This window comes from Anomaloglossus baeobatrachus, chromosome 6, assembly GCF_048569485.1.
Source record: "Anomaloglossus baeobatrachus isolate aAnoBae1 chromosome 6, aAnoBae1.hap1, whole genome shotgun sequence".
NCBI classification, from domain to species: domain Eukaryota; kingdom Metazoa; phylum Chordata; class Amphibia; order Anura; family Aromobatidae; genus Anomaloglossus; species Anomaloglossus baeobatrachus.
The window spans coordinates 265,599,915-265,622,038 of NC_134358.1; the positions used below are offsets into that span (position 1 = coordinate 265,599,915).

Consider the following 22,124-nt stretch of genomic DNA (forward strand, 5'->3'; position numbering starts at 1 on the left):
CTCACCGTTTGCACAAAACATTCGTATTGTTGTCACCACTATACACAAACATGGCCAATACAGATTAATCCATTTCCTGGCCAAAACAGTGTTTCAGAACATTAATCCTCCATACAGAGAAGGCAGTGAGTAAATCCTTCACTGTCAGCAGACCTGCAAGGCACAAATAAACCCCTTTGCTCTTCAGAAAAAGATTGAATCCCTTTTCTTGCAGACGCGTTAGACCTGTCCTCGTTCAGATGTAAACAGCGTATTAATCCTTCACTTCCCTAAAAAGACATTAACCCTTGCCTCCGAGATTGCGCTACTGTTTATCAACCGTTAAACCATTTCATTTTTTTTCTGCCATTGCTCATGTGTGTGAATCGGTGATTCTTAAATGCATTCTGCCAAACTGTCAAGGGTTTATTTTCCATTTGACTGGCACTAGACAAGCATGTCAGCTTCCTGGAGTGGGACATGACTTTAATACTCGGATGGTGTGTCTAGAACCAAGAGTGAAGGGAAATTAAAAGGCCATTGTTGCTTTGTGCTCAATGGCTTGTAACGTATTAGCCATTCCACCCCCCTCCCCTCCCAAGGTACTAAGAAGTGTAATGTTATTTTGCTACATATGTGGCCATATTACAAGTGATTCCGATGTCGTCTACTTAGCAGTTCGGTTATCTGGCCGCATTTCTGAGCAACTATGAGATTAAATTTCCGATCTTTACTAGTTATATGACAAATGCGTTCCTAAATGATATCGCTAGAATAGTCTTGGGGTATGTGATATTGTGAGTTATGTACCATTTTGTGTGGGTTCATGTTGTGGGCGTGGTGGTTTGTCTATTCGATATATTGTTTGTCCAAAGTCAGGTTATATCCCCTTACAGTGCTTCTGTCCCTAGGTCTGGAGGAGGGGGCCTGGGATCCACCTAAACTCTCTGTTTACCTGGGGGATTACTCATTCTTGGTGAGACTTACAAGAGAGAAACCCCGATTTCCCTGAAAAATTACTGCTGGAGGAGTGTGACTCATTCCCGGGACATTTATGCCATTACTGGACTATATTACCCTCTGTGTGGGGGATTATGTTTTATGAACCTTCTGGATTGCAGGGAATAAATGTTTTTTTGGATTGTTCACTCATTTCTCGCTCATCACAGGGTACATGCACATTATCATTCGAGAAAAACAGCCATATGATGCTATTCAGAGTCACGGCAACAATACTATAGTCTGTAGTCACTGTGCTCAGCTAAGGCTGGTTTCACATCAGCGTTTTCCTGCCGCACTCGCAGATCCGGTGCAAAGGCAGTACAGTACAATAAAGTTCAAGCTCCGGGCACATGCGGTCATGTGACCGGAGCATGTGACAGCATGTGGCCGGGGCTTGCCGCACTGTCTGTGAACTGTATTGTACTGTACTGCCCTTGTGCCGGATCCGGCAGTGTGACAGGAAAACGCTGATGTGTTTGTGCCCCAAGCAAAGTGAATGACACTGAGCAGCCTCTACTTAATATGGTTTTGAGCTGTATGGAGCAATGCAAACAATTAAGAACACTTAATACTCCTTGGGGAGCTGCAACTCCTTCAAAGAGTTTACTGGCAAGGGGTGTCAAGAGTGTAGGAAAGTCAAATATTGATAACCTATCATAAGGAGCCTTAAAGGGAACCTGTCATCAGAAATTTTGCTTTAAACCTAAAAGTTTCCCCCTCTGCAGCTCCTGGCAAGGTTCATGTACTTTTTGTGGCCCCTTTTAAACCAAATTAAATACTTTATAAACTTGTACCTTTTGCTATGTAAATTTTGTAAATCGTCCATGGGGACGGGCTCTCTGGTGACCGTTGCTGTTCCTCCAGCACATTGACGCCGACCCCCCACGCTCCATTTCATCCATCAGGACGCCGCCCACTGCGCCCGAGGTGCCGCCCACGCCAGGATCGCTGGTGACGTGGTCGCACCACGAGATTATGGGCGGCGTTGTGATTGCATCGCAAGTGCCCGCCCATAATCTCGTGGACGCGCTTTCCCCCACTGTCTCCAGCGTTCTGCGTAAGCGCTTGCTGGCCAAATGACCTGACGTCTTGCAGCAGGGCAAGATGGGAAAGAGGTGACGTCGGGTCATCTGGCCAGCAAGCGCTTGCGCTGAACGCTGGAAGAAGAGGGGAAAGTGTGGTCACGAGGTTATGGGCGGCACTTGTTGATGACACTCACAGCGCCGCCCATAACCTCGTGCCTGCGCAAAACGTCACCAGCGGTCACACGTGCACACAGTGCACAGTCCCGCTACAGTCGCACAGCGCATGCGCGGGACACGGGCGCCCAGGGGCGGCGTCCTGAGATATGAAATTCAGCGTTGGGGGGCGGCGTAAATCTGCTGGAGGAACAGCAACGGTCAGCAGAGAGCCCGCCCCCATGGACGATTTACAAAATTTACGTAGCAAAAGGTACAAGTTTATAAAGTATTTAATTTGGTTTAAAAGGGGCCACAAAAAGTACAGGAACCTTGCTAGAATGCAGCCCAAGAGCTGCAGAAGGGGAAACTTTTAGGTTTCAAGCAAAATTTCTGATGACAGGTTCCCTTTAAGGCTTCTTATGATAGGTTATCAATATTTGACTTTCCTACACTCTTGACACCCCTTGCCAGTAAACTCTTTAAAAGAATGTTCCCCACGAATCCTCAAGAGCCACCAAGTTTATTGTATTTCTTGCACATCACCTGTGCAATACTAAGGAAATCCTGAAAATATGATCTGTTGGTGTTTCTTGAGGACTGGAGTTAGAGAAAAGTGTCTTAAAGAAGTTTTAACTCTTCAATTTCCCTCTGCCTATGCTGCAGGGGCTTCCAGACTTCAGAGGTCAACTAATTACTAGTGATGGGCAAGCACTAAAATGCTTGAATGCTCGTTACTTGATTCAAGCTGGTCTGAAGCTCTGTTGATGGAAAGTCAATGATTTGCCTGTTTGGGTCTCTGCCCACATACATTTTTGGGGGGTTCTCACTTTGTTCAAGAATGTTGTTGTTGTTTTTTTTCCCCAGAACAGCTATTTAGAGACTGAATTGCTCACCCTGGGGTTCCTGCACACATTATGCAGTGAAGCAAGCCTGTGCTTTATGGTAGTTTCACTAACTAATATCCGAGTGCCCGCGATCCTCGGCTGAGCTCATCCCGAAGCTCGATCCAGTAACGAGCAGTGCTGGGCATGTTCACTCATCACTACTAATTACTGAAGGTTTCGGCTGCAGGACACCCTCATAGTTGAGGCACTGGAAAATTTCATGCTATGTCTCTTCCCCTTATATTTTCCTCAAAACCTATATTTGCCTATATTTTATGCACAAAGTGGAATCCTAAGCCTATTCCTGCCCATACATTATACAACATTGAATGCATAGAATACATAATTCTCTGGCCCTTGTATATTTCCTTAAGGCCTGCAATTATCTCCAGTGACTGCCAAGACATTGTAAAATGCCAAACGCGGTTAATCTTTAATAATTTTAAAACCAATGCATTAAGGCAGAAAAGTAATTTTTCATTTCCAACTTGAGAGATGAAATACATTTATCTTGTCAAGTCTACAAAATGCTAGACACGTGAGGGAACATGCACCCGATTCTATCTGCCGTCTCACACAAGGCTAAGTACTAATCAAATTAACCTCTTCCGTGCCTCAAGTGTCCTGGGCACTTGTATGAATAGCAAATGTACATTTACCGCAAAGCCGCTGATAAAGGTTGGATTTTGGCACTTAAAACTTAAGTGAGAACGAAGTGTGTGCTGATGAAATGTTCCAGTACATCATCTGTGGAGAACCATGTGTACGCTCCAGATATCAATGCCGGACAAAACTATATTTGGAGCATCTTTATAAGGGGTTGTTTGGGCAAATCAAAAGTTTGACTGCGTGTGTAGAAAGTAGTACAGTCTTACCGGCACCCTACTGTACACAGCGCAGGCCACTCGAGGGTCTGCAACAGCTCAAGAAGTGGAGACATCACCGTTCAACCAGCCAATAGACTACTGTGGTCTGTGATTGGCTGCAGCAATTAGATGACTGAAGCAGTGGGTCATCCGACCCGACGTGCTGTTAAGTCATCTGACTACTGCAGTCAATCACTGGCAGCAGCTGTCCAGGAAATAGTTCAACAGGGACTTAACTGTGCCAATGTAGACCACAGAGCTACCTCTTCTGAATCCAGGTGGGTTCTGTTAGGTGTGTATTAATGAGTTTGGGTATTTTTTTACTCTAGTGTCCTGAGCAAGCTTTTTTTCTCCATTTATAACTCGTCTATCAATGCAAATTTGGTATGGTGGTTTGCAAGAAGGCTCTGAAGGCTACTGCGTAAAGAGTTGTTTCATGACATAATTGTGACGTGATGTTGAGTGTGTAGGAGACAGGTCACACTTAAAGGGAATCTGTGACCAAGTTTTTGCTACCTCATCTGAGATGAGCATAATGTAGAGACAGAGACCCTGATTCCAGCGATGTGTCACTTACTGAGCTGTTTGCTGTCATTTTGATAAAATCAATGTTTTCTCTGCTGCAGATCTAGCTGTTATACAGAGCTCAGGAATATGCTGGACTACCTGAAGCACGCCAAGTAGTCCTCTAATGATGTATTGCTGAGTAAATAGTGATTTTATCAAAACTACACTAAGCACCCCAGTAAGTGACACATAACTGGAATCAGGATCTCTGCCCCTATTTTATGCTGCTCTCAGTTAAGTGGAAAAAACCTGGTGACAAATTCCCTTTGGCAGGTGTTTCTTTTCCTTGTCAGTTGTGTTGTACACTAAAAGAATTATCTGCTAGACCCACCCAGTTTTCTCGTACTATACCTTTAGTTTCTCTTCTTATTTCTTTGAAATATCACTATTAAGCAATTTTCAGGAATTAGGAATTTTTGGAATATACTTAATTACCATGTTTTGCTTCTTTCTCTCCCAAACACTATGCTACTGTACTAATCAATAAAGAGCTGTGTATTATATTCAAATAATTTGTGTAATAGAATTCCCCAGTCTGTTTATGGGGAAGATGAGTGGCTCAGTCCAATACACAAATTGTTTGTATATTATACAGTGTCCACCCATATCCTGTCCACCGCCATTAACATGAGAACAGCGGCAGCTATATGCATAGAAGTGGTGTCTAGGTATAGTAAAGTAGCCATGCTCTACGCAATGAAACCACCTATAGCGCCACCTGGTGGAAACAACGGAGTTAGCATTTTTATCTCGAAAACGGAACGAGATTGAGAAAAAAAGTGAATTACAAAGTTGTAGGGCATCATCAATTCAATACGAATCGACACCTTGCCTACAGAAATGCTATGATTTAGAACGTGTAAAACTCACAAGGCTGCGGACATGAAGCGATACCTCATGGAGACCTTCCTACAAGTCATTGGGTATGGTGGCTGTGTGGAATGTCCTCCACGCTCACCTGACCTGGCCCCATTGGACTTCTTTCTGTGAGGTCACATCAATCATCAGGTGTATGCGACCCTGCACCAACATTGCAGGACCTACGACGACGTATCACAGATGCTTGTGCAAACGTGTCACCTACCATATTGCACAACGTGCAGCAAGATACAGTATGCTGTCCAGAGTCCAGATGTGCATTGCAGCTGACGGTGGCCCCTTTGAGCATCAAAGTTAAATGAGCGCCATATGCGTGACCAGCATTCAATGTTTTGGGGGGTCATGGGTTTCATATCATAGCATTTCTGTATGAAAGGTGTCAATTCATATTAAATTGATGATGCCCTGCAACTTTGTAATTCACTTTTATTCTCTGTCTCATTTCGTTTTTGAGATAAAAATGCTAACTCCGTTGTTTTCCACCAGGTGGCGCTATAGGTGGTTTCATTGCATAGCGCATGGCTACTTTGCTATACCTAGACTGCACTTCTATGCCTATAGCTGCCGCCGTTCTCAAGTTAATGGCGATGGACAGAATATGGGTGGACACACTGTAGAGTACACATTTTGGCTGTGCAGCAGTTGAAAGCATATACTAAAGGAGCATGAACTTGGAATTGCAACAGCACAGTGTATGGGAAAGAAGGAAACAAAATACCCTAATGAAGTAACATTATGAAAATTCAGAAGTCCGCAAGGTCTGGAGGATAATTACACAAAAAATATAAGAAAATGTATGATTAATAGTAAACGTGTGTGTCCAGGAGATATTACTTTTCTGCACATATTTCATTATCATCACAGGCTGGACTGCAATAAAAGGTAAGCTGTCTATATAGATTACGTCGGAGCACAGTAGGTGGTGGGGGCCTCCTCCCTGCATAGTGAAGCTGCACAGGTCACAGAGCATGGCTTGTTTGAGGTTGGCTACTGTAATAATAAGGTGGTATATTCTTTTTAAAACCTTTTTCTCGTGTGAGAATTTAGGTCACTTGACATGGTTTTGGAAAGTGTTTATAATCAATAGAATATTCCATATCTGCCGCACTTATGTTAACTGTAGGAATTCTTAAATGAAAATACACTTTTGTAAAGATGTCAAAATATAATCCTGCCTAGTTGTTAACTTGTCATGATACTATGACTTCTTGGCTCTCTGAATTGGCGCTCTTTCCATTGTAGTTCAAGCAGGCTTTTATAGCTGAAATCATATGGTACCAAGTACAAACCACGTTTAAGAACACTTCCTGGCCATTGTATCTTGTATTTTTGTGAGAATTTCAGCTAATGTGTTCAAGAATGAAAAGTCAGGATTTGGGATAACCTGAGTTTTAATAAATACGGCTAAGGTGTATGTAGACGGGATTTTAATTGTAAGTTTTATGTTCTCTGCTTAAAGAGGTCCTGTCACCAGGTAAAAAGTGGCAAGTTTTGATCTTATTTTAATCACGCAGACTTTTTTTCTTTTCTTCTAGTTTTCCCAGTCTTTACCAATAGGGCATGGCTTCCAGGATTCTTAGGGGGCATGGCTTCCAGGATTCTCAGGGGGCATGGCTTCCAGGATCCTCAGGGGGCGTTGCTTCCAAGATTCTCAGGGGGCGTTGCTTCCAGGATTCTCAGGGGGCGTTGCTTCCAGGATTCTCAGGGGGCGTTGCTTCCAGGATTCTCAGGGGGCGTTGCTTCCAGGATTCTCAGGGGGCATAGCTTCCAGGATTCTCAAGGGGCATGGCTTACAGGATTCTCAGGGGGCATGGCTTACAGAATTCTCAGGGGGCATGGCTTACAGGATTCTCAGGGGGCATGGCTTACAGGATTCTCAGGGGGCATGGCTTACAGGATTCTCAGGGGGCATGGCTTATAGTTGCACTGCAAAATGTGATTGCAAATATCACTCACTTAGTTAAGACCATTAAAAATTAGCTTAAAATAAAAACTTAACTACTTTTAGACTGGCCATAAAATTTAAATGTTCAGGTAATCTACACTGTTGTTCTAAAATTTTTATGCAGTGTAAGTAGTTTACTGGAGATCATACAGCTGTGAAGGTGGAGAGCTGACTGTCAGACACAGGCAGACTCCCCACAAAGAAGATAAATGTTGTTTATTACCTTGTTTACTTTTCTGATCTTTGTATACAGAGCATTGAACCAGCAATTGTGTATGTAGATTAGAAAGCACTGACAGTGCTTCCTTCTCCGGACCCAGCAGTCATTGTATTGCAGGGTGTAGGGAGGGAACAGGCGCTATTGATGTTGAATTTTTTAACATGTTAAAATTTCCCCCTCACACAGAGGTCTTTTAAGACCTCATGGGGAGAACAGTGTGTAAAGTAAATTAAAAAATAAAGCAAAAATAAACTAAGGGTACCATCACACTTTAGCGATGCTCCAGCAATCCCACCAGCGATCTGACCTGGTCAGGATCGCTGGTGCATCGCTACATAGTCGCTGGTGAGCTGTCAATCAGGCAGATCTCACCAGTGACCAGCCACCAGCGACGCGTGGAAGCGATGCTTCGCTTGGTAACTAAGGTAAATATCGGGTAACCAAGCGCTTGTTTACCCGGTTTTTACTTTGGTTACCAGCGCACACCGCTTAGCGCTGGCTCCCTGCACTCCTAGCCAGAGTACACATTGGGTTAATAAGCAAACCGTTTTGTTTATTTACCCGATGTGTACTCTGGCTACGTGTGCAGGGAGCAGGGAGCCAGCACTGGCAGCCTGAGAGCGGCGGACGCTAGTAACCAAGGTGAATATCAGGTAACCAAGCAAAGCCCTTCGCTTGGTTACCCGATATTTACCTTGGTTACAGCTTACCGCAGGCTGTCAGAAGCCGGCTGCCTGCTCCCTGCACATTCAGATCGTTGCCCTCTCGCTGTCAAACACAGCAATCTGTGCTTCACAGCGGGAGAGTAACGTCCAAAAAATGAACCAGCATTGTGTGTAACGAGCAGCGATTTCATAGCAAGGGCCAGATCGCTGCTCAGTGTCACACACAGCGAGATCGCTAATGAGGTCACTGGTGCGTCACAAAAACCGTGACTCAGCAGCGATCTCGCTAGCGATCTCGCTATGTGAGAAGTACCCCTAAGAAAAAGACCATAAATAAACAAAACAACAATACAAAAAAACACAGCTAGCCTGAATCGCTGTTTCTAGCCCCGCTTCTGTAAAAAATATGCATGTCTATTATATAAAAATACTTTCTAAAGCCTGTATCACACGTCAGGGAAAACACAGATGTTTTTTACTGACGTTAAAAACGTATATGTCCCTCCGTGTGCCGTGATTCATGGCACACGTGTGTTCTCCATGTTCTATCTGTTGGTCAGTGATAGCACATGGAGATCAGGTACTCCAAACTCACCGGTCCCCACTCCTGCTGTCCGTGGTGCCGAATCTCCTGCTCTTCTGTGTCTGGCCACTGCTGTCTCCCCTCTGCAGTTACTTCCGGTAACTGCATATTCTTGACCATAATTATCCTGCCTGGAAGCAGGAGACAGCAGCGACTGAAGACAGCATCACTGGAGACCGGTGAGTTTAAAAAGCTTTTTATTTTAAATGTACGTGTTTTCTGGTATGTGTTTCACGGACCACACCATTGTGTGTTCTGTGTGACATCAGTGATGCCAGAGAAAAATGGACATGTCTCCGTGCAGAAATCATGGACATGCGTGTATGCCACAAGGAGACACGGTCCGTGAGAAATTACTGATGTGTGCGCATACCCATAGATTATAATGGGTCTGTGTATGTCCTTATTTCTGGTACGTATAAAAACTAGCACATACGTACCAGGATCACTGACGTGTGAAACAGGCCTGAGTAAAATGTTTTGTTAGCAGTCTCTTATAGTTGTAAAAATATGTGAAAAATAGACACATTTCTTATTTTTCACCACATTTTCCCCCATATCAGCAAATAAAAGTATTCAAAGAGACACATAAATCCGATCTGATCAAAATATTTTTTAGAGGCGATAAAATTAAAAAAATGTTCTGATCAGGAACGAAGGAAATTGACCCAGTCCGGAGCTGGTTAACTAAATAAAAGACAAAACTGCCCACTTCTAACCTGGAGACTGGTCACCTGTAAAGGGAAGCTGTCACTAGGTTTGGGGCTGTTATCATCCAGCTGCATGATGACATGCTCGTGGAGTGGTGCCACCAAAGCTTCTCACAAGTTCTCGGTGAAGCGCTGCTCTCATAGGCACATATGAGGCTGGTAGTCCCAGCAGGTAGTCCTGCAGTCAGTACATGGACCATAACCTACAGATTTGTGTATTCCTTAATAGGAAGTGTCAAGCCATTTATTTCATGGTATCGGTGTGAGGCCAGGGCCAAGTAGACAAAGCAGCTCAATTTTTCTAAATTGTTTCTTTAGTTCTGATCACTTTGGCTTAGTAAGTTAATAGCTGTTTAGGTTGGCATTTTGTCTTCTAGTCTTCAAAATCTGGAACTGCTGTTAAAAATCCAAGAGAAAAGTTTTGGACAAATAAACTTTACAATTCCTGCATTGAATAATAGGTTTAAATTATTAAAATTTCGAGTCTCTTCAAGTATTCCTGTGACCTCCCTAGAATCCTCTAGCCACCTGCAGAATCCTGCACTTTGCCAAGTCCTTTACGTAATATTGTATTATTAATGGAATCCAGCTGGTGAAAACGTATTAAATACCCCATGAAAGACATGAGCCAGCAACACTTGATTCAGGTTATATAGTGCTTCAGAAAATGGCACAGTACATGTTTGTCCCTGAATAAATGTCGCACAGGAAGCTCATCTCTGCTATTGCCTGAAATGGAAATTGACAAAATAAGGGTAAAGCATTAAGCTGACCATAAGAGTCTACAAGAATAGTATTAAAGGGAATCTGTCACCAGAATTTTGCAAAGTATTTTGAGAGCATGACAATGAAAGAGCAGGGGCCCTGATCCCAGCTGTGTGTCACATACTGGGCTGCTTACTGTAGTTTTGATACAATTACAGATTATTACTAGAGGACTACTTGGCCTGCATCCATCTAGTCCAGCCACGCGCCCTGCACTGATTGGCAGATACCTGCCTATAGACCATGTATACAGAAAGCTGCCAATCATTGGTGGGGTTATTACAGGGCTCATCATTCAGGAATCTGTCAGCAAGTGTTTGCTACACCCATATCAGAGAGCAGCATAATATAGAGAAAGAAACTCTGAATCCAGTGATGTCACTTACTGAGCTGTTGGTCATTCTCTGCTGCAGATCTAGCAGTTAGGCCAGAGTAACACTTGCGCGTGTCTTGCATGGCATCACCCGGCACAGCCTGATGCTGTCCGGACAGGAGTGTCTCAGCTGCATAGCAATACATGCAGCCGACCCGCCCCTGTCAGGAGAGTGTGCGGTCGTGCCTGGTGATGCAATATGAGACTCGCGCAAGTCACTTACAAGTGTGACTCCGACATTCTACAGAGCTCATGAACATGCTGGACTACCTGGCAGCAGGCCAAGTAGTCCATTAATGATAATCTACTGCTACTACATATTGGTATAGCATCTTGGAGATGGGAATACCCCTTTAGCTAAGCTAAATAGTAAAACTGGAGAGCCAAAAGAAACCTTTAAAATTTTTCTCAATTATAAGGGTTTATCCACCTTCTATTCATAACACCTTCCTTCAGAATAGGTGATAGATTTGATTTCTGGGGGCTCAAATGCTGGGATCCCCATCCTGAGAAAAGGGGAGTTTTAGATCAGTAGAGTCCCACTAGTTGGACCTTGGCGGTCATTCATTTATCACCTACCCTGTGCATAGCTGTTATGTAAGTGTTTTCATCAGAAGTCAGGGGAAGACGAGGGTATTGACAGTTGTCATTTCCCTTTTGCTATGTAAAATGCAGTTGCTTGTAGCGTTAGGGATACTTTTCTTTTGCCCTGGCTGGTACAATATAAGAATCTTAAGCACGAACGCGCAGACTTTGATTTGTCATGACAAGCGCACCCCCTCGCTCTGTAAGCTGTTGTGCAACAGTCTCAGTATGGAATGTAAATGTATCGCTAATATGCAAATATTTCACAATAACAGAAGTAACATTTTACAGCTTTTATTAAAATAAAAGAAAAATAGCTAGAACCCGTATAATGACATGTAACAAGTGAAAATAGTTCTGAGCAGAACCAGCTGTACGTGATGAGAAGCGTGCCTAGCACACGGGGGATGAGCGCTCCATGACATCCAAGATCATTTATTCCAGCTTTACATTCATTCCCATTTGCTAAGTATAACAAGTAACCGCTGCCGTAGGAGGCTCCGAGCAGGCGGTGATGACAGGTATGGAAAGCATGCACAGAATATACAACATCTCCATTGGTGTTCTTCATGTAAACGCGCCATTATGCGTTGGAGACATGACGCTAACACTACAGTAAACATTGTTCAGTGTTTAATATTTCCAAATAATATCATTTATAATTCACGTTTAATGTTGTAGATATAGACGTATAGATTATTGTTAACTTCCAGTCCAGGGAGTATTTCCCTGTAAATGACGTATTTGAGCCATGTTAACATTAGCTAAATGGTTCTGATATTCTTTTTCCCTTCATTCCTCCCTTTTTCAATATCTTTTATTGGGCAAAGAGTAGGGTATGTTCTAAAATAATGAAATAAACTTCTCCCTCCCCATAAATCCCTCACAACTCCGGTGTTCCATCATGTGACCTCTGCAGCCAGTCACTAGCCCTACTGTTGATGTTTCTATATACAGCACATGACTAAGGCGGGCTTTGCACGTTGCGACATCGCAAGCCGATGCTGCGATGTCGCACGCGATAGTCCCCGCCCCCGTCGCAGCAGCGATATCTTGTGATAGCTGACGTAGCGAAACTTATCGCTACGCCAGCTTCACATGCACTCACCTGGCGTGCGATGTCGCTCTGGCCGGCGACCCGCCTCCTTCCTAAGGGGGCGGTCGTGCGGCGTCATAGCGACGTCACACGGCAGGTGGCCAATAGCGGCGAAGGGGCGGAGATGAGCAGGATGTAAACATCCCGCCCACCTCCTTCCTTCCGCATAGCCGCCGGCGGCAGGTAAGGAGATGTTCCTCGCTCCTGCGGCTTCACACACAGTGATGTGTGCTTCCGCAGGAACGAGGAACAGCATCGTACCTGTCGCGGCAGCGTAATTATGAAAAAGTCGGAGCCTGCACTGATGATACGATAACAACGCTTTTGCGCTCGTTAATCGTATCATCTAGGATTTACACACAACGATGTCAAAAGTGACGCCGGATGTGCGTCACTTTCGATTTGACCCCACCGACATCACACGTGCGATGTTGCAACGTGCAAAGCCGCCCTAAGGCTAGTTATTCAAAACAAGAAACCTGCGGAGACACCATCACATGTTTCTCAACGCTGGCAGGAAACTAGCCAGGTCTTTCACCGGGAAGGAACAACCATGGGAAGGGCAGTCTCCAGTCAGGGAGACCACCTATGCCATCACATGGTGTCTCCGCAGGCTTTCTTGTTTTGAATATTTCCCAGGGGGCATTGCTCTAGAATCACTGCGTTGAGAAACATGTGATGATGTCTCCGCAGTGTTGGATGTTGATCTCCCTAAGGTCACTCATCCTTACCTATGTAGTCTTCTACTAGGCATTGCTCCCACTAGCCAGTTAACTACTCCACACTGATGAGGGGCAAATACCCCAAAACAGCTGTCTGTGGATGGATACCATGTTTGGCATAGGTGGTCTCCTTGACTGGAGACTGCCCTTCCCGTGGTTGTGGCACGTGGCCACAATTATGTGATATGTATATTCCCTGCCACATTCCAAGTAGAGGGGGACGGCCTCCATTAGTACACTTGCTTTGAGCAAGGCCCCACTCATCTAGTTGGATTGTGGCCGAGAGTATGCATGTTGCATACTCGCAGCCATGTGACTTCCATTCCCAGCTATAAAACCAACGAATCAGCACAGTGCGTGAGATGTGAGGATTCACAAGCCTGCAGTCACATACTGTGACACATATAGTGACTGCTGATTTGTAGTTTTATACCAGACAGTCCCTCTTATTCACATTGAAATGTTGTGTATGGACCAGAAGCAAGTAGTTCCTGGAAGAAAATAAACAAATGAAGTTCACATGCAATTCACATAGATTGAGAGGCAGAGGCAGAAGAAATATTTATACACTGGATGATCTGATAGATGTGTGCTCTGAATATATGGGAGTAGCCATACCTCATGTAAGCTGTGTGTATACCAGAAACCTCTTTAGGTCAAATATTGGCAAATGTGAATCGATGTGAATTGAACTATGGAGTCTCGTTAAACTGTGTGATATGAAGATATGGAGACACAGTTTGGGAAATATTAAAATCAAGAAATTATTAATGGACTATATGACCACACATTGGATCATGTCTGTTTTGTGTTTGTACATTTGGAGCTATAAAATTGCTGGCTCCCTGCTCTGCGCCTAATACTCATTTTTTTTTTACTCTATTCTCCCGGGGCCTTTTTTCCTCTACCCCTTTATTTTTGTAACCTATTGGCCAAAACTTAGGGGGAGTTAGGATATCAATAGAGGCAGCCTCCGGTGAGCGGGGGCACAGGGTAAAAACCTAGGGTGTTCTTCTGTGGATAGGTAGGAGATTGTATTTAGGGCGTTTAGTATCGTGTTGTAAAAAGTTGACAAAAGTGGACAAAGTTTGGTGTCATAGAGAAACAAAAGTTACAATACATAACTTTAACTGATCTGATGGTACAGCGCCATCTACTGTCAGATCATTGAAAGCACTGTACTATTTTACACCCCTGGGTATAAAGTTTGTTTCCCTGGTTAAACTGTGGCCTGGGCCAGACTACACCTGGTCTCCACGTTAGATGGGTATATTCTGGCCTGGATGTGTATAGTTCGACCTCGACTATTTTATACCCCAGGTATAGTTTGGCCTAGGACAGTTAATCCCCGGTGTATACTCTGGGCCTGAGACAAACTGTACCAGGGCTTAATATGGCAAAGGGTTAATTTGGCTTACTACACTGGGACTTTCCTTATTTTTTCCGCTATGATGCTAAGATCTTACAAGACAGGTAGTTGTTGCTACCTGCCTGTTCTTCTCTGTGCAGGTCTCTGCTGGCACAAAGTGATCACAGACCACTTCCCCTGGTGATTCTGCGGCTTCCTGTGACTTTTTCAACAGAACAGTTTATTCTTTTCCACTCCATTTTGTTGACGTGGCGTCTCTGCTATCATATTGATTGACAGCCTGCTCCCCGCTGCCTAATTGTGGGCAGCCAACTGTCAATCAGCATGACGTCAGCAGTGACACCCCTTTGATAGAGAAGCCCGGAAGAGGAAGAGCTGCTCTGTTGACGAGAGGTCAAATGATGGGAGCAGAATCACCAGCAGTAGCGGTCTGTCACCTCTGTGACCCAGCAGAGATCAGCACCGGGAAGAGCAGGCAGGTACCTGCCCGTAAGTCTCAGCTCTATAGCAAAAAAAATAGAGGTTAGCTGGGACTTATCTAATGATACAAAATGTTATTGCATTGTTTGAACTATTACCCAATGGACCTACAAGAAAAGCCATCCTTTACGTAGGTCTGCATGTTGGGATCTGTTCTAAATATATCACTCTACCGGTCTGCTATTTCATTTGCATTGGACAAGAAAAAAACCAATTCAGTAGAACCAGACTAGAACACTGAGATGTTTCCTAATTAAAGAAAATCACCTGTAATAAAAGACAATTATGAAACTTGAAAAAGAACAAAAAGAAATCTTCCGGTGAGTAAGACTATATGTAAATAGTGTCCTTACGTAGTGCTAAGGTGCTTGGTGTCGGAGAAAGCAGGATTCCAAATGAATGTGATTGCCAGCTGCTGCGAGTGGCACAAATCCATGCGACAGGAGGAACATCAATTTGTGCCACGTTGAATATTTATTTAAGGAACAACTGCAGTCTAGCGTTTTAATAGTTTATAATAGACCCAAGACTTGATACCCCTCTCTACATAAATCAGGAGATCAAAGTAAAGCCCCTGACTGCGTTACCTTGTAAATTAAGCTCTGTAGTTAAGTCTGTGCGGCATTGCTGATTTTATTTTTACAAACGGATCCAATCTGCCAAACAAGCATAATTTTCTAACTACTGCTGCAGAGAAGTCATTAGCGTTCGCTCCATACTTTGTTGACAGGCGCTCGACTCCACATGCTCATGAATTCAGTGTACTGTATATCTGAATGTGTTTTCTATCTCTCCATCTCCGAACTTTCTCAGTATATGTAAATATCTATAAAATGCCTGCATGTTCTACAAAACATGAGTGTGGAAGGAGCGGCAGCATCGCACATTCCTGTATGTGCAAGCCTTGCATTTTCTATTTTTTTTTTTTATTCATTTTTTTTCTGTTTTGGGGATTTATGCTTTTTTTATTGTATTTTTTTTAACTGTTTTTGTATACCGTATTTTTCGCTTTATAAGACGCACCTGATTATAAGACGTACCCCCAAATTTGGTGAAGGAAAAGCGAATTATTTTTTTTTTAATGTAAAATGGGGTCCATCTTATAATGCCAGTGTCCCTCAACAAATCATATAGGATATATGTCCCTCATAGCCCCCCATCCTAAAATTAGCCCCCTTAATCTGGATATGGCCCCCTTATATTGAATATAGCCCCCTTGTGATGGCACACGTTCCCCTGTGCTGCCTATGGCCCCCTATGGATTGCATACATTCCCCTGTTCTGCCTATGGTCCCCTATGGATTGCACACGTTCCCCTGTGCTGCCTATGGCCCCCTATGGATTGCATACATTCCCCTGTGCTGCCTATGGTCCCCTATGAATTGCACACGTTCCCCTGTGCTGCCTATGGACCCCTATGGATTGCATACATTCCCTTGTGCTGCCTATGGTCTCCTATGGATTGCACACGTTCCCCTGTGTTAGATATCGCCCCCATAGTGCTGCCCATGGCCCCTATATAGATCGCATAAGTCCCCCGCCCCCATAGTGCTGCCCATGGCCCCTATAGATCGCACAAGTCCCCCTGTGATAGATATCGCCCCCATAGTGCTGCCCATGGCCCCTATATAGATCGCACAAGTCCCCCTGTGTGAGATATCGCCCCCATAGTGCTGCCCATGGCCCCTATAGATCGCACAAGTCCCCCTGTGTTAGATATCGCCCCCATAGTGCTGCCCATAGCCCCTATATAGATTACACAAGTCCCCCTGTGTTAGATATCGCCCCCATAGTGCTGCCCATGGCCCCTATATAGATCGCACAAGTCCCCCTGTGTTAGATATCGCCCCCATAATGCTGCCCATGGCCCCTATAGATTGCACAAGTCCCCCTGTGTTAGATATCGCCCCCATAGTGCTGCCCATAGCCCCTATAGAGATCGCACAAGTCCCCCTGTGTTAGATATCGCCCCCATAGTGCTGCCCATGGCCCCTATATAGATCGCACAAGTCCCCCTGTGTTAGATATCGCCCCCATAGTGCTGCCCATGGCCCCTATATAGATCGCACAAGTCCCCCTGTGTTAGATATCGCCCCCATAGTGCTGCCCATAGCCCCTATAGAGATCGCACAAGTCCCCCTGTGTTAGATATCGCCCCCATAGTGCTGCCCATGGCCCCTATATAGATTGCACAAGTCCCCCTGTGTTAGATATCGCCCCCATAGTGCTGCCCATGGCCCCTATATAGATCGCACAAGTCCCCCTGTGTTAGATATCGCCCCCATAGTGCTGCCCATGACCCCTATATAGATCGCACAAGTCCCCCTATGTTAGATATCGCCCCCATAATGCTGCCCATGGCCCCTATAGATCGCACAAGTCCCCCTGTGTTAGATATCACCCCCCCTGCTGCTGCCCATAGTAAAATAAAACATTCTTTCCTTACCTCCTCCAGCGCTGATCTCGCTCCTGTCTCCCTCTGTGCTTCTGTTCCTCCACTTCCTGGTTCTCAGTGCGCTCATGTGATCGGCACAGCAGACTGAGATCTCTGCGTGCCTGATCACAGTGGAAGCAGGGACACGGGGAGAAACTCTGCAGGGGGTAAGTAAAGCTTTTTTATTTTAGAATGAGCAGCAGCCTGGGGGCCAAATCTAACACAGGGGGGCATGTGCGATCACAGGGGGGCGCAGGCTCATATAATATGCACCGCTGCCCCAGCCCATCACTGCGTGCGATTTCAGCACCATTGGAGATGGACAGCGGCTGTGCATATTATATGAGCGGGAGCAGGAGATCAAAGGCTGCAGCCCGCAGCGTTCCCCTGCGCTCCAGAGCTGCTGCCCCCACCTCCCCTGGACCCTGCAGTGTACATATATATATAACCCCCCCCCCCCCCCCGTATATTCGGCTTATAAGACGCACCCCCTACTGTCCCCCAAAATTTGGGGGAACAAAAGTGCGTCTTATAAAACGAAAAATACGGTATATTTTATATTGCAGATATAATTTCGTGGTTATTATAAATAATTTTGCAAGTTTGTCAGCTAGGATATCCTTAAAAAAAATAAAGCTTAATATAAGATTTCTGCCATTAAAAGACTTCACCTAAGACCTCTTTCACACGTCCGTGTCTCCGGTACGTGTTTGGTCAGTTTTCTCACGTACCGGAGACACGGGCACACGTAGACCCATTAAAATCAATGGGTCTGCGTTCACGTGCGTATTCTGCCATGGACCGTGTGTACATGTAGAGCATACGTGTGACATGTCCGTTTTTCTTTGGGATCACGGGTGTCACACGGAATGCAAATGGGACACTTAACACAAACAGACCACACGGATATGTTCCGTGTGACACGCACCAGAGAAAACACACTTACTCACAACTTTACTCACCTTCTCCTGCCCTGCAGTCTCTGCCGCTGCTGTCACTTGCTTCATACCGCTGCTCATTATGCTCATTGCATATTCACTCCACTGCGGGCCAGAAGCAGCAGCAGCGGGGAGTCGGCAGGACCGGAGACGGAAGATCAGCACCACGGACAGCGAAGCCAGGGACAGGTGAGTAGAAAGTTCCCATTCTCCGTGTGTTATCACGTCCGTGAAAAACGTGCGTGATTTTCACGGACGTGTGAAAGAGGCCTAACACACGGCATTGATGACACCTAAAAGAATCATATAACTAAAAGCTATAATAATAAATAATAATAATTTTAAATGTCATTCATTTGATTATACTATTAATTTTTCCTATAGAAAAAGGCTATCCAGCCTGTAAAAAAAAGTCTTTGAGCACCACTGGTTCATTAGTGCTGGATTATGTAGTTAAACCAATTATGTGTAAAGTTATTGTATTTTAATATAGTTATTACTGTTGATTCCTCTCTTTTTTTCAGCTGGCGATGACACATCCGAGTCACCATTTGAATTTTGGGATGAACCCTGATCACGCCCGAAACTCGCTTTCCAACTGCGGAATTAGACAGCCAAAATATGGGGATCGGAAAGTGCACTACATGCACATGCGCAAAAAAGGTGAGTGCAGATACCAATTAAATACAATGTTACATTTTGTGTACAAGTTTTATTAATAGGAATATTTGTTTAAAGTACAATTTTGCATGGAGGTTCAGATGCACCTGAACCACTTAAAAGCTGGACCATTTTTCCCTGTTCATGATCAGATTTTTTTTTTGTTTTTTTTTTCCGTAGAAGCCGTTTTAAAGGCTTTAAAAAAAATGAAAATCTTGTTTGGATATTTAAACCATTATGCCATTTTTTATGATCTGTGTGGCCTAAATTTTGTCTCCTTTTTTAATTTTTTTTTTTTCTTTTGGGTGAACAATTGGGAAATATTAAAGGGAACCTGTCATCAGAAATTTACCTGTAAACCTAAAAGTTTCCCCCTCTGCTGTTCCTGGGCTGCATTCTAGCAAGCTTCCTATAGTTTTTGTGGCCCCTTTTATACCAAAATAAATACTTTATAAACTTGTACCTTTTCGTATGCAAATTTTGAAAATTATCCATGGAGGCGGGCTGCCTGGCATCCGTTGCTGTCTTCTTGCCGATTTACGCCGCCCCCGAACGCTGAATTTCAAAACTCAGGACGCCGCCCCTGGGCGCCCGTGGTCCCGCGCATGCGCTGTGCGACTGTAGCGGGACTGTGCACTGTGTGCACGTGTGACCGCTGGTGACGCTTTGCGCGGGCACGAGGTTATGGGCGGCGCTGTGAGTGTCATCAGCAAGTGCCGCCCATAACCTCGTGACCACACTTTCCCCTTTGCCTCCTGCATTCTGCGCAAGAGTCTCCTCGTAACCTGTGGTGGCCTGATCCGCTCCTCCCACCTATTTCCTGCTGCAGGGCAAGATGGGAAAGGTGACGTCGGATCATTTGGCCAGCGCTTGTGCAGAACGCAGGAGGCAAAGGGGAGAGCACGGCCACGGTATTATGGGCGGGCACTTGTGATGCATTCACAGCACCACCCATAATATCGTGCCTGCGACCACGTCACCAGCGGTCCTCAGGTGCACGGGACCTCGGGCGCAGTGGGCAGCGTCCTGATCTATGAAATGAAGCAATGGGGGGCGGCGTAAACCAGAAGGAGGGACAGTAACGGACACAAGAGAGCCCCGCCCCCATGGAGAATTTACAAGAATTGCAGACAAAAAGGTACAACTTTATAAAGTGTTTAATTTGGTTTAAAAGGGGGCACAAAAAGTACAGGAACCTTGCTAGAATGCAGCCCACGAGCTGCAGAGGGGGAAACTTTTAGGTTTAAAGCAAAATTTCTGATGACAGGTTCCCTTTAAAGCACCACTCCAATGTTTAGTTTATATCTTTTTTTTTTTTCTTTCTTTCAAGGGCTGGAGTGGTGCTTTTAATCTAAGTACCCTTGCCCCCGGTTTCATACTAACCCTCTCGTGTGTTCACCTTTTCTTTTTTTTTTTCTTTTTTTTTTTAATTTAGTATCGTTTAGGCCCCGCAGCGCCATCTTGTAACTGGAATTTCTGACTGACCAGAACTCAGAAATGACATCACAGGCTCTCATTAAAAGTCTGAGGGCAGAAACAAGGCTTTCATAGACATGTATTGAAGAGTGGCTTCCGGCGCACGCTATGAAAAATTGGAGCAGCAGGCAGGTCACAACTGACAGATACCGTCAGTAGTGATGCAGATAACAGATTCAGATGGCGGCGGGTGAGTATAAGAGTAGGATCATGTTCGGACTCCTCCCATAATTTAAGTCCCATGCTCCTACCCTTATACTCACCTCATAGTAAGTTTTTTGTTTTTTTTATCCTAAAGCATCATTCTAGCCCCATATCCCAAAGATTGGTTTATTTTTTTTAACAAATTTCTGGGGGGTTTTCACCACTGAAATATAAAAAAAATTACATTTGTTATGTGCATAATAATACTGACCTGGAGAATCATATGCCCTCATCTATTTAGTAAGCACCTGCTTACATAGTTAATTTTATGGACTATTCTGGCATTAAAAAATATATTTTTACTTGATTGTAACATTTTTAACAAAAAGGTAACTCTAAGTTTGCCTACTAGGTCCATTCTTTCAATCATTTCCAAACTTTTAGATGCAGTTTGCAGCGCCCTCCTAGTTTCAGATCTCTTCTGGGAGTGTCTCTCCCAGGAATACATGCTGGATGTGAGCACTGTTTATATCAAGAATACTAATGCCTTCCTTTTTCTGGAGTGATTTTCCTTTCTACAGCTCATGAATGATCAAGCACGTCCCCTTACTTTATCCAGCCTTAATGGGCTGCCCGTAGTGTTAATTTGAGCACTTTTCCCCTCTGTCCTTGCTGCTATCACTAACACTAAGAGAGAAGCAAGGGGCAGAGCAGAAAGAGCCATCAGAGTCAGGAGCAGAGCGATAACAGATTTTGCAGTTATACTGACCCAAGTGGGCAGAAAATATATATGTGTCTGCCACACTTTTATACTTTCCTTCTGTTAAAATTACTGATAAAAATATTTCTATCACCATTGTTTTTGGTCCTAGAATTTAGTTTTATCTGATTTTCTTTTTCCTTTCATTTCCATTCGGTGTGTAATTACAGTACTAAAAGTTGCGTCGATTGATCTTGTAATTGTTTGCTGAAAATCTGGCCTTGCCTTAATTATTGCTTTTGTTGCCCTTGCCCAAATGAATCTGTAGCCAAGTAATTTATATTCTTTAAAGAGCATTGTATAAAATGATGGGATTAAACAGATTTAATTGCTATTCGTGTTAACTGTAGTAAAGGAGCAGAGTTGGAACATAAATTTCCAGCCATCTCTTTTTACAAGCATATGATGAGAAAATGCTCTTATAGTTTTATGAGTGCCGGCTTCTGAACACTATCGATTTGAGTCATTCCCAACGTGCTTCTCTCAACTTTCCGCTCACAGTTTTATAACTGCTTGATCTGTCATTTACGACAACTTTTATTTTGCATGGTTACAGGAATAAATACGCTGATAAACATTATGTCCCGTCTGGGGCAGGATGATCCGGCCCCTTCACGGTAAGAGGAGCTTCACTTTATTATACATCTGCAAAAATGTAAAAGCAATTTTTTTATGAGTATTTGCATTTATTTTTTTTTACTTTTTTTGTGAAATAAAAATAATAAAACTTTCCAATAAAGATAAAATCTAAATATCCAAACTGTACAGTTTGATGTGGATTTTTGGTTAGTTTCTCATATATATATACATTGGAGATCAAAATTAGAGAACAATGTATGAT

At 44.1% G+C, this 22,124-nt stretch overlaps 1 protein-coding gene across 2 annotated transcripts in view; it reads left to right on the forward strand.

Annotated features, from left to right (window-relative positions):
- DROSHA (drosha ribonuclease III) overlaps positions 1 to 22,124 on the forward strand; it is a 390,676-nt gene that overhangs the window by 182,569 nt on the left and 185,983 nt on the right. For both annotated transcript variants that reach the window (XM_075314852.1, XM_075314853.1), the window contains exons 18-19: positions 18,768 to 18,906; positions 21,840 to 21,900. In XM_075314852.1, coding sequence (XP_075170967.1) covers positions 18,768 to 18,906; positions 21,840 to 21,900 — 200 coding nt within the window. The remainder of the gene's footprint in view (positions 1 to 18,767; positions 18,907 to 21,839; positions 21,901 to 22,124) is intronic.